The sequence below is a fragment of the Lytechinus pictus genome, chromosome 3 (assembly GCF_037042905.1).
Source record: "Lytechinus pictus isolate F3 Inbred chromosome 3, Lp3.0, whole genome shotgun sequence".
In the NCBI taxonomy this organism is placed as follows: domain Eukaryota; kingdom Metazoa; phylum Echinodermata; class Echinoidea; order Temnopleuroida; family Toxopneustidae; genus Lytechinus; species Lytechinus pictus.
In genome coordinates, this window is record NC_087247.1 from 53,601,693 (window position 1) to 53,615,271 (window position 13,579).

Below are 13,579 nucleotides of genomic sequence, written 5' to 3' on the forward strand. Positions count from 1 at the left end.
TTACTTTGTTTTAACAGATAGACCTGCATCCAAGCAGGTATGTTTGTGTTTAAGCAATGACACAACAGATATAGTACACAAGCGAAACATGTAAAAATGTTCATTGTCCCATAATACATGATCAAGGTTACATTGGAAGTTATTTCAGTACTATATTCATGCACTCTAATGGCATTTAAATTTTACTTTTTTCTGTTTTTACAAATTAAAAAGAAATATGTTTAGTTTTTCATTATATGCGTTAATTGAATGAAGGCAGACAATAATCTATGCAGTTTTATTTAGAGTATGGTATTAACTTATGTAGTTATGTTAATCCTGAATATTTCATCAAGCTTATGAGTTATGGTATTGACTTTTATTGTCAAATGAGTTTTATTTGGTCAACTAATTGTTGGTCATTTTCAAGGGTTGGCTTTTAATCTGATTCTTATCAAGTTTCTGAATCCGTATGGAAGTGTCATGAATTGTAGACGGGCTGTTGCTTCCCGTTGTTCTCCTGCTCCAGCCAGGAGAGCCTGATTCATATGATTTAGTCTGCTTTGAGCAACAGCATCTCTTCACTAAGTTCTTAAAGCCATCCCTGAAAGCCTGGTGTGAAATGCTGTAAATGACACAGTTGAGGAAGCTGTTACTGATTCCAAGATACAAAGTTCCATTGTAGAGATCTTGAGGGATATTGGCAAGGTCAAGGTAGCGGATAAAGCTAGATGCTACATAGGGCAACCACGTGATGTAGAAGGCACTCATGATGGCAAGGCCAATTTTTGCCATGAGTTTCTCATGTTGCTTCTGGCAAGCGTTCTGCTGTTGAGGGCCATTGAATGTACTTCCAGTGGTTTGCAGCCACCGTTGCCTAGCAACCAAGGTATGAATGATGCGGATGTAGCAGATAATGGATATAAGGAGGTTTGGAATGATGAGGATGGAGATGAGGAAAAATCCAAAAGAGATGTTGTATCGCCAGAAGAGAGGGCAACTTCCATGGATATCGACATCCATGCCCCAGTTGAAGAATGCTGGCAAAAAGACAAGTCCACATAGCACCCAGATTAGGATGACACAGATGCGAGCCCGTTTGTAGGTAACGACGGAACGATAGTTGATCGGATTTTGAATGGCTGTGTAGCGTTCAATGCCGATGCAAGTGAGGGTTGTGATGCTTACCAAGACTACCACTAGAAGTAAATATCCAATCAGCTTACAGGTCCAAAGTCCATATGGCCATCCTCTTGCAAAAGTTACTCCGATATTGAGTGCACAGTTGACCCCCACCCAGAGGTCAGCATAAGCCAGAGACTTGATGAATACACTGATTGGTACATGGAGTGCTGGGGTCAAATGATGCACCAGTAGAACAGTAAGGTTGCATGCAATGATAACTATTGCCATGACAACAAGAAAAGATACTTGAGAGGTTGAGATGAAGTGAGATTGGTGTCCTCCATGACTGGTGCACAATGATAGGCAGATTATCTGTTGAAAAAAAAGGGGAATATAATATTAGTCATGAAATTATTGTATAGAAGGAGAAATGGAGTCTGAAAATCAGAATATTAAAGTTTGAGAGATGTCAGACAAGGAAAAAAGACAAAGAAAAAAAATAGATCGCATAGACTATGTAAATCTGAAATTGGCAATTTAAGAGATATTTTGGTGAGTGTTAAGGACAACTTTCATTTTTGTTGTTGCATTTTTAGGTATTTAAATATCTGGACTGTTTGATTTTCTTCTTTTTTGTGTGCCTTATTAATTGTAATTGTAATATAACATAGAGGGTACAGTATGTCTCTATATTAAGAAAAGTTAAAAGTACCACTTTAAGTTTAAGCAATTCTTTTTTTTAAGTTGACATATTAATATTTTTGTATTGTAGAGAAATTGCAGGAGATTACCCATGTACATGTATGTGGACAATTCGAACTCACAATAGATATTACAGGTGTAAGTTTTTACATCTTTTGAAAATTCATAACTTTCTTAAAATTTCTCTGAATTTGTTCAAGCTTTCACCTACATGTACATGCTTCTCTGATCTTTCTTTTTTTCTTTCAACACAATTTCCTTTTATGATAGTATTTGTCTTTCAACATTTCGTAAATTGAAGATGACTTTGTTAAAAGGTATAATTACTCGCCCAATCATAAAAAGTGTCAATATGAATAAAAAGAAAATTCAGACAAGCATAATTGGGGAAAATTTATTAAAATTAAATGTAAAATCAGAAAGATATGGCTTTTTGAAATTATGCTTATTTTCAACAAAATGGTTATATGCACAACACATTTATACAAATGAGAGTGTCGATGAGGTCATATCACTATATCTTGTCTATTTTATTTTACAAATTATACATTACTGGGTATTGAAAGTTTTGCAGATTTTATAATAAGGATGCTCTTCATTGAATCACTTTGGGTTACAACAGGGAGAAGTCCACATTGTTAGGGAGAAATCAAACTCAGTTTCACATGACAATGAGGAGAAAACTAAAATATTCCATATTGCATAATAAAATACAATAAATAGTGAGGGTGTTCCCCCATTTGCATATCACTGTGTTGTGGGTATAACTATTTTGTGATAAGTAAGTGAAATTTTAAAATGTCACCGTTTTATTTTACATCCAACTTTAATGACATTTTCTGTGGTCAGCCTAAGATTGATTTTCTTTTTATTCAAATAAACTTTTTATTGGGATGGACTTGTCCTTTAAGATTGAGTTTTTACACATTTATTTGTACTTCATCTTTTAAAATTTACCCCACTTCAATTCAACAAACACATTGCTGATCTTATGAAAAGTTAGCTTCAGAAATTGAGTTTGGATTGCTAATTATTTCCACATCTAACATGCATATTTCATAGGTAAAGTGTGTTTTAAGGAACTTCCCCAAAACATGAAAATGTCACTGATAAACAGTAAAAGCAGGAGATATTGTTGATTATATAGTATGAAGTAATCACTCATGTATTTTGTTGTAGAAGTGTTGTCATATTTGATACCAGCGTTACAACACTTCCGTTTTCATGATTCCAGTAAGAATGAACAACATGAGTTGATTTAATGTACATGGCTTGACAAGAGGTATCAACATCTGTAAACAACACAGCTACTATATCATATCAGATGTGAGATTCTTAACATGAACTTGTTCTTCTTATGCAGAAGTATATATCAGGTTTGGTCTTTTGTATAGCAGGGTTCCCATGGTCATGGAAAATCCTGGAAAAATTTGTGGTCCTGGAAAGTCAGGGAATTTGGAAAATTTGTGAAAAGTCATGGAATTGCATTTACCTCATGGCTATGGCAGCTTTCTGTTTTGTCGTGTCTCGCAAAGTTCTCTCATACTTAATTATCATACTCTGCTATTATGATTGGTGGTCATAATTTCCATTTTTCCCAGTTTTGTGACATCCCAAATTCTACAAAACTCCTGGGACATAGCTTCCAGTGGAAAGCTGAAAGGGTGTGGTGTCCCTTGCCTCCAGAGCTTTTCAATGTTATGTGGTCTACAGTCATGTAGTCTGCATACATTCTGTTTTGTAGGTAGTGGTTTTGGGTCTTGTGGTGAGCAGGCATGCTGGTGCGTAGGGGTGCTGTTACATGGGTGGTGGCTAGCATCATAATATGGTACATGCACAGGGGTGGTAGCTAGCATTATGTAGAGTTTCTCTCACTCACAGTATACTGATACACCATACTTCTCAATACTGTATGCCAGATGCTCAAAATGACCAAATTTTGTTTAAATTATGTCAGTTTGAGCATCATGGAGAGATTTCTTTCAGGTATCATCATTATCCAGTCATGTCAAAGAAGTGTTATTTCCGGCATCTTTGGCTGGATGATCCAGAGTATGCATCATGGCTGCAAGAAGTTAAAGATGGCAAGTGCAAGGCCTTTGCATGGCATGCAGAAAAAACTTTGACATCTCCAACATGGGTGCGTGGGCCCTGAAGAGCCATATGAAGAGCAAGACACATGAGGATGAAATGAAGCGTAAACCTGCTACAGTTCAGCAATCCATCACAGACTTTCTTCACGCCTCATCTACAGCTACCGGTGGTGCTTCTGCAGACGCAGTTCCTGCAGTGGAAGATGGTCGGACCTCTAGAGTTTGCCACGGGCTTACAACCTCTAAGTGTGCAACTGCAGATGGTGTCCTCAAGGCCGAAGTAATGTGGGCACTCAAGGTTGTAATGAACTACTTGTCATTCAACAGTTGCAAGAATGTCAAGGACCTCTTTGCAACAATGTTCCCAGATAGTCCTACTGCAAAGGCCTTCAACTGTGGGCCGACCAAATGTGCATATCTAGTGGTCTTTGGACTTGCTCCATATTTCCATGAGAGACTCATAGAAGAGGCTTGCTCCATGCTACACAGTATCATTTGATGAATGCATGAATGAGGTGTTGCAAAATGAACAGATGGACTTGGTCATCAGGTTCTGGAACAATGCAAGTGACCAAGTCGCAGTCCACTACATGGGATCACAATTTATTGGACATGCAAAAGCCACCGATCTCAAACATTTCAAAGAAGGAACTGACAAGCTGGATCCTAAACGTCTGCTGCAAGTCTCAATGGATGGGCCAAATGTCAATGTGAAATTTCACAAAGATCTTGTAAAAGAGAGGGCAGCAGAAGAACTACCAGACCTTCTGAACATTGGCAGCTGTGGGCTTCATACAGTTCATGGGAGTCTGCAAACTGGAGCAAACAAGACTGGATGGAACCTGGGAAATCTGCTCAGGGCCATATGGCAGATATTCCACAACAGTCCAGCACGAAGAGAGGATTTCACAAAAATCACGGGAAGTAGCCTCTATCCTCTAAAATTCTGTGCCCACAGATGGGTAGAAGATGTGAAAGTTGCAGAGCGTGCACTCTTCATATGGCCTGCTGTGGAGAAATTTGTTGGGTCCTTTAAAGGCAAGGAAGCGCCGAGTACAGTGTCATTTACAACCGTCAAGGCAACCTGTGGGGATCCATTAACATTGGCAAAACTCCAGTTCTTCATCTCGGTCGCCAAGCAATTGATGGGCTTCCTCACAAAGTTCCAGACAGATCCTCCCATGGTACCATTTCTAGGCCCAGAGCTTAAGGATCTCCTGGTTACCCTCATGAGCCGATTTATGAAAAAGGAGCTTCTAGACGAAGCTGATACCTACCAGAAGATAGCAGCTTTGGACCCCAATGACCAGAAGAATCTGCTGCCGCTAAAAAAAGTTGACATAGGGTTTGCAGCCCGCCAAACCCTGATAAATGTTACAGAGAAGAAGCTCAAGAGTGAACTGAGAGTGCTTGCATTCAGAAATGAATGCATCACTTTGCTTCAGTGCATGGTAACAAAGTTGCTTGAGCGGTGCCCTCTCAAGTACCCCATGGTCAGGTGTCTGTCTTCACTGATACCAAAGAAACTGGTCTCGGGATCTAGTGACTCGGCAGCAAAGTTTGACAAGATTCTGCAGACACTCATGAATGCCAAGAGGAGAACAAGTGAGCAGTGTGATGAGCTGTTGTCTCAGTACAAGGGCTTCTGTGCTGACATGAGGCAACAACATTTGGATGAGTTCAAAGCCTTCACTCCCGACCCTGACCCAAACACCAACAGCAGGCTAGATACATTCCTGTGCAAGTACATGAAGGGCACCAAGTATGATAAACTGTGGGAAGTAGTCAAGATTCTCCTCACCCTCTCACATGGACAAGCCTCCATTGAGAGGGGCTACTCGGTGAACAAGGATCTCCTGGTTGAAAACATGAAGGAGAAAACAATCGTAGCCCTGCGTACCATCTATGACAGTGTCCAGGCCCCAACCCCATCCTTCACTAGCATACCCCTCACACGGGATATGAAAAGACATGTGCGGGCTGTCAGAATGAGGTATGATCAGTACCTGGAGGAGGTAAAGAAGAGCAACTTGAATGCACAGAGAGCAAAGAAGAGAGCAGGAATACAAGAGGACATTACTACAGCTGAAAAGAAGATGAAGCTTGTGGATGACACAATACAGACTCTCCGAAAGGAAGCTGACCAGCTAGCCAAGGATGCTGAGAAGAAGCAGGACTTTACACTGCTGTCAAAATCAAATGCCTTTCGGAAGAAGGCAACTGAGAAACAAGAGGAACAAAAATCCCTGGAAAAGAAAATCCAGCAGCTGCTGGACAAGCTTAAGGAGTAGGAGTGCTAGTAGAAACAAAGTAGAACAATAAACTGTGTCTGTGGGTACATGCATGGACTTTGTCATATAGAACAGTGTTACATATATATGTACATTCCACTTCATTTTGCATTTTTGGCTTTTGCTATCAGAAACGTGTTGGTTGCATATAGCATCATTTAGGTTCCTGGTTGTACTGTTTTGTAGTACACTGTAATGACCCCAATCCAGACTTTCACTGTAATTTCCACTTTCACTGTAATTCCAGTGTTACTTAATTGCCAGTACTACTGCTAAATGATTTGTTCCCTGGGGTACTTAGTGTTAGGGCTAGCAAGGTTGACATAACATTTAATAAAAATGGTTTTGTGAATACATGTATGACACAGCCACAATCCTCATTCCTCACTCGAAATACTCATGGCCATAAATAAATTGATTGCTCCTGACATTAAATTCGGACAACCAGACTACAGAAAATTTCATCTTATTAGCAATGATATAAGATGCCAATCAGTCAATGTATTTTTGATATGTCATATTTTGTAACCAGTTTTGCGTTCTTTGTTGTTTTTAGAGAATTTAAATTTCAAGTTTTGTACAATTTTACTCAACATTCATGGCAATTAGTTGACATATCAAGTCACAACTAATCAAGCTATACCAGCATGGCTATCAGAACACAATACATTAAAAAAGTTCTGAATCTCTTAGTTAAACAAGATGTTTCAATTGCTATTTTAGCATCAAATAATGTGTCCTCTCTGGAAAAGTTACTTGAAAATGAAGTTTAATGAAATACCAAAATAGGCATCATATGTCCAATTTTCAAGATATCCTCATTATTTTTGGAGCATATAGAGAAATACACTTGTTAATTTAGCTGGTGTCCTCAAGTTGTATCACAAATGGCCTCATTTTTTGTAATGTAGAGTGAAATGCAGCACTATGTTGAGAATTTTAGGATGAGGATGTCTTTGTTAGCCTTTTTTTCATGTCACCTTATTGTAAAACTTAAATGTCACTCTTTTGTAATAATTGGCTCATGTGTGACATATGTAAAGTGTTTCATCTTCATATAATTCAGGGTTCCCCCAGAAATTTGAAAACAGAATTCCATGACTTTTATGTGGAAGTTTTGTAGTAAAGGTGAATTGAGGATCCTAATTTCAATATGCCTGGAAAATTTGACATTTACATCTATTGTATAGTTCACTTTTGTGACAAGATCTGCATGCTATACTCTGAAAATTTGGAAATAGTTCATGGAAATCTGTCAGTTCAAGAAATTACATGAGTTTGTGTTCAAGACAATTTTGAATCTTGATGTTGGTGAAACGAAAATGGTACTGTACCCTAGTCAGAAACAAACCATATACCAATGGTAATACATGTAGATGTACATGTCATGAGTAAGGAAGTGGGTGGAATGGATGGCTGTGAGGGGAGGTTATGGAGGCCATCATAATGTGTCTGATTTTGGAAACCGTGACAGAAAGCAAGTCATGGAAAGCAGCAATTTAGTCATGGAAAAGTCATGGAATTCTGTTTTCAAATTTCTGTGGGAACCCTGTTTAGGGAAATATGAAAAGTGGACACTCAGAAAAGCCTCATGGCAAGGAAGTTATTTTTTTATTTCTGCTATCAATGCATGGTTTTTCATGCTTAGATAAGAGCCATAATTGCAATTAACTTATCTATTTGAGATGCAAATGTTGGTTTTGTTCTATTTTCATAAATTACATTTTTTTGTATTTTTTTAAACATTAAAAATGTTGATAATTAATATGGTTAGTCATAATAGAGTAAATCATAAATTATACAATAGAGCAAGACAGACAGGACATGAGAGGACACACCAAGATTTTTTTCCCCAGCATGATGAGCAATGAAAAGGATTCACAATTGAGCTAATAGCCTTTTAGCCACATGTAGCTATTACACATGCAGTTCTTTGAAAGTAATCTATGTCTAATTGTAGATGTATGTGTATAATTAACGTCATGTGTTTAGGTAGCATCATTCAGGTCTAGGGAATGATGATTACTGGCCAGTATTTGTCTGAGATAATTGCTGAAGTGGCAATTAGCAGTTAGCTATGTAGGTATTCTGTCTTTCCATGAAATTCTCTCTACTACTGTATATTGTTAGTGATTCAAATCACTAACCTGTTACCTACTGGAACCATTTTTTCTGCCATGTTTGAATATGTGCTTCTTCCACTTAGACTGAAGTTTGCATTTATTTTTTAAAACATTTTTGCCACTGTTATACACATCAAAAGTTATTTTGTGTGTGTGTGTGTGTGTGTGTGTGTGATGCCTATCCCTAAAAGTAAAGTAGTTGATACCTCAATGACACTATGACCAGATACCAGAATAGATGAAATCTAACCTAAAGTCCCTTTGTTTATCTTGTGATTCACCAGAGTTCTGCACTACAAAGGATAATCAATGCTATATCAATATGAAAAATACAGTATGTACTGATTTCAAGGGTGTTGTTTTAGAATAACCCAGGGGAAAATATTTAGAATGGGTCATCTGTAGGCTACTCAACAATGATTTTTATCAGCTCTTTAATACCACAGACAATTAAAAAATGAAGAAATGTTAATATGATGGCCCATATTCTAAAGTGTGGTTTAATTTGAACTCTTGTTTGGGTTTGATTTTGTGGGTAGCCAATTGTGTAAAGGAATAGGTTCAGTTTATCAGCTCATTTGACACTGAAGTGAAATCATACATAATTATTTGTGAATAATTACTAAAATATTTTTCTTGACCATTGAAGCATGACAGAATAATGACAAAATACTGTAAATATTAGAAACATGTATAAAATGATAATTTTGTTGGCATTTTCAGCTTTCCATAATTTTAGGATCTATCTAAGATGATTTCTGAATGTATGAGAATTTTATTTTGATTCTGTTCTTGCTTCATGATGTGTCTGGAACACCTCAGGTAATAAAAAAATATTTCTTTCCATAAAGTTAATAACTGAAGGTATGGGATTGTATATCTCTTTAAAATGCTGACATGTACCTGCTTCTTCTTTTTTTGTGTGTAGTCCTTAGTAAAACAGAGCAAATGTAAAATATGCAAACTTAGATTTTGAATGTAGAGATTATTCATTTAGGTACATGTGTGATACAGTCTCAGAATTCTTGAAAAGGTAATAGTATGTTCCTGTTTTATAAATGACACACATTTTTTTTTATCATTATTTCTAATTTTGCCAAGAAATATGAATTAAAATAAAAATTAATTTTGAAAGCAGAGGCAGTGGAAGTGGGTTTTAAGCAATAACACTGGATGTGGCTTTTTGTTTGACTTGAAGAGGGTGTGTCGCCACATTCATTTTCTGAGCTTGATATATTGTTGCCTCTGTTTATAAATAAGTGCTTGCACATAAAGTATGATTTTTGAATATGTTCATGCAAATCATTTTAATTGAATTGATTTTATTTCATTCTTCATAGAAACACATATACAAGTCAATACATACAAGTGAAAAATGGTGAACATATACATGGTTGCAGAAAATAGCATTAAAGGTAATAACATAAAAGAACGACAAAGTAAACAATTTATGTTGAATGAGGGGTCAACAAAAAAGAGCAATTTGCCTTGTTACGCATTGACCCCAAAATAAATACATGATATTAAGGGGGGGGGTGACAAAGTTAAACTTGTGATGAACTCTTAAACATATAATAGTAAGTTACTGAGTACAGGTTTAATAAAAAAATAATCAAAAGGAACGTTTAAAGTTGATTCTTAAGATGGTTTGGAATAGTACTCCAAAGATGAGGACCTCTATAAATTGTAGTATTCTTTGAAAAATTAGTTCTGACTTTGGGGAGATGGTATTCTGCAGCGTTGCATGTATTATACCTATATACATTACAATTAAGGACAAATTTACATGTAGATGCTATCAGAGTAGGTAAAAGGCCGACATAAACATAAATATGGCAACATTCAATTTATTAATGTCATATATATTTAACAGGTTCAGCTTTAAAAAGATTGGCAAGGAATGGGCATTATATGGTGAATTAGATAAAACTTATAAAAACAAATTTGCAAAACTAATTGTTTAGTAATAAAATAATCATGACTATGTGACCAACCAATGTTACAGTAATTTGTATGGGAGTGAATCAAAGCATGATATAACAAATGTGTCTTGGAAAGTGTCTCAAATGGTAAATAACACCCACAGCCTTGGCAACACGATTACATATGACATCAGCATGTTCATGCCATGTTAAATATCAATATGAACACCTAAAAAATTTACACATGAAGTGTGTTTTATTTGCTGACTATTAAAATAAATTACAAAGTTGTCTTCAAAGTGACGTTTAGTGAATAAAATATATATTGGTTGTAGTGATGTTCAAAATTTTAACTTATTCTTAATTAACCAATCACTAAACTTATTTAATTTACAATTGAATAACTCAATGTACAGAGATTATAATGAGACATAAACACACTGGTGCATCAGCAAACAATTTAAATTGGAGTAGATCAGATGAACTTATAATATCATTAATATAAATAAGAAAGAATAAAGGGCCAAGGATTGAACCCTGGGGCACTCCACATCAATTGGTCAAATATGAAGATTGTTGATTTTGAATACGAACAAATTGCTTACAATTTGAAAAATCCTGTGTATACTAAAAGTTTAAACAAGCCCCAATCAAACCTTTTTTCTTCTTTGGTACCCATCTTGCAATATGATGATAGAAAATTGAAATAAATTTATTTTTTCCTGAACAATTTTTAATTATTTCTTCAATTATATGATTGCGTACTTTTGTGCTGTACTAAAAATGACTACTCTTGGAAGTAGAGTTGACCAAGTTTGAAATTAAAGGGGATAAAGATGTTGCATTCTGGGTAAAAACCACAATAACAAAATATTTTACCATTCTGTCCTACATTTTGGTACTGAATCTTGTAATATCAAGGTTGAATTGATAAATCATGTTTTAAGAATACCTTGGAATGACGTTTCATATGAATCAGATTAAAAGAAAATTATTTGCTGTTTTGAAAGATAAAGAGTATAATATCTTTCAGAATGACTATTCTAAAGGTGTAACTTCTTTTATCATATCTAATGATTAACAATTGAAGATTAAAGAAATAAAGAAAATCTCTTAACAAAAAAAAGGTTGAATGCAAATTGATCGTGGAATTAGATATTTTTTAATCAGATTTTTATCAAGAGGAGGTAATTAATAGTAAATATAAGATAAATGAAAATAATACTTACAGAACAAATATGTGAATGCTTTCCCAAAATCAGAAATGAACAGATGAATCTATCTGACTTAGCAGTCACAAATCAAAGAATTAAACAAATTCTTTGCTTTTTGTTGAAGAGGGAGAAGGTGGTGCCTGCTCTTGTCATTATAGAAATGAACAAGTGTCAGTACTTCCTCTCCTTTTATTCAACCATTCCCTAATGAGGATCCGGCAGGGTCATTTTACTCATTTAACCAGATACTCCACTATCACCGATGCTACATGAAGGGCGAGGGTGATTATGTTTTATGAGTATGACGCATCCTATTTTTCCCTATTTCGTTTCATAGACGGAACTGGTTGCTTGTTTAAAAGGAATGGACATGGGGTGAATTTGGTAAATTGCTAAGAAACTCCCCTATGCCAGAGCAGAAATCTTTACTCCCTCCCCCCCCCCAAAAAAAAAGGAAAAAAAAACCTCAATAACAATGCTGGCATATCTAGCTAAATAAGGTGTCCCCCAAATGGCATGGTTCCCTGATTTATTCATGCATATTTATTTCCTCTACTCGTTGTGTCATGTATGTAGTTCAATTATGTGTAAGATTTGGTGAGTTCCACAAGGATTTCCCTTCATATTTTTTGTCTATATCGACCACAAATATTTTATTTTGCCCCCCCCCAAAAAAAAAAAATCCAGATTTCATATCTCTAACCTTCCATGATTTTTTTCCAACTTAAATTTGTCAACTTTATGCTTACAGCAATCAATCATTTATTCTTTATCTGCAATGAAGCACTTGGCAAGAAACCGCACTAAGTAAAAAAAAAAAAAAATTGAACAAAAAACAAAACAAGGTGAAAAACAGCAGCCAGCAACAATGGACAAGCGTGGTCATTTCCAGTTGATATTTACACTTTATATTAGCCTAATTAATAGGTAGCTAGGATCCTGTCTTATCCTATTACACTTATCTGTCTTATTTGATACCAGTTTCTTTTCATCAAGTAGTGTTTGATTTCACATCCAAGTGGCTTTCAAGTGATTTTGCCTAGTACTTATTTGATGGTCTTATTGGGGAAAATATGACTTAACCATGCTAGTAATATATTAAATTACTGGTAGTTGGGAAAGGAATTTTATTGTATTATTGATTGTCATTATCTACGATAAAGAAAAATCCCCTTTTCATAAGCATATGTCATAGATAAATATATATCTGGCATCTCTAATGACCAGTGTACACCTGACAATTGATCTGTGACCTGATTTTGAAATATAAAATCACAAAACTTGATGTTAACATTGAAACATGAATCTAAAATGTGTGAATTTATGGCAAAATTGTATTCCTCTTCGAAGGTGTAAACGCAAATTCAGGTTGTAATCAAAGTGATATATCAATGTTAGGATCTGCTATGATTTGAAGCTATTTCGGCCTTCACACCAATATGTCATGTCTTTATAGAACTAGTTACCGGTACTTAATGAGAAGATATATGCAAAATAATGTTTTATCCAAAATAGGATTGTTGACCAGTAACCTCATGTGATGACCTAAGTATATCAAACAAATTTGATAAATTGGCAATATCCTGAAATATGTTAAACTGACTATAAACATCCTGAAATACATGTACATGTATATAAAACAGAGAGCAGGGGTGATCACTTGGATTTACTGAATTTAAGTCCTGGTGTATTTTTATAGTGCATTTCAAGCACCAAAAGTGCTACATTACAGCTTAGGATTATTCATACAAACCTATACCTGCTATTTTGCTTATAGAATGATTAAAAAATATTTCAATAATGCTTAGTCTCCTAGAGACCTGCCTAATTTTAAGTAAAATACTTCATTAATTTCATAAATTTAGTTAAAATATTGGTGAAGTATTGTATGAATGTAACATCTAATTTAAATATTTGCTATTTTTATTTAATTTTTATTTGAAAATATGCTCTAGAATATTTCTTTTCAGGCCTTATGAACATTTAGGTGTGCAGCAAGTAGGACATCCCTAGAAAATGAAGGAAATCTTAACTGTACCAGTGTCAATTGTGATAAAGTCTGAAAGTCCATATAATGTAAAGTTTTGATTTAGTAAAATTAATAAAAATGATTGCTTACAGTAAGTCTTG

The 13,579-nt window shown here is 35.4% G+C and overlaps 1 protein-coding gene across 1 annotated transcript; it reads right to left on the reverse strand.

Moving 5' to 3' along the window:
- Positions 1–387: 387 nt before the first annotated feature.
- LOC129257005 (G-protein coupled receptor 52-like) lies at positions 388–11,592 on the reverse strand. Its single transcript, XM_054895237.2, has 2 exons — positions 11,465–11,592; positions 388–1,476 (listed from the first exon to the last, which is right to left on the reverse strand). The coding sequence occupies exon 2, from the start codon at positions 1,390–1,392 to the stop codon at positions 388–390; it is 1,005 nt and encodes a 334-aa protein (XP_054751212.2). The 5' UTR covers positions 1,393–1,476; positions 11,465–11,592.
- Positions 11,593–13,579: the final 1,987 nt, after the last annotated feature.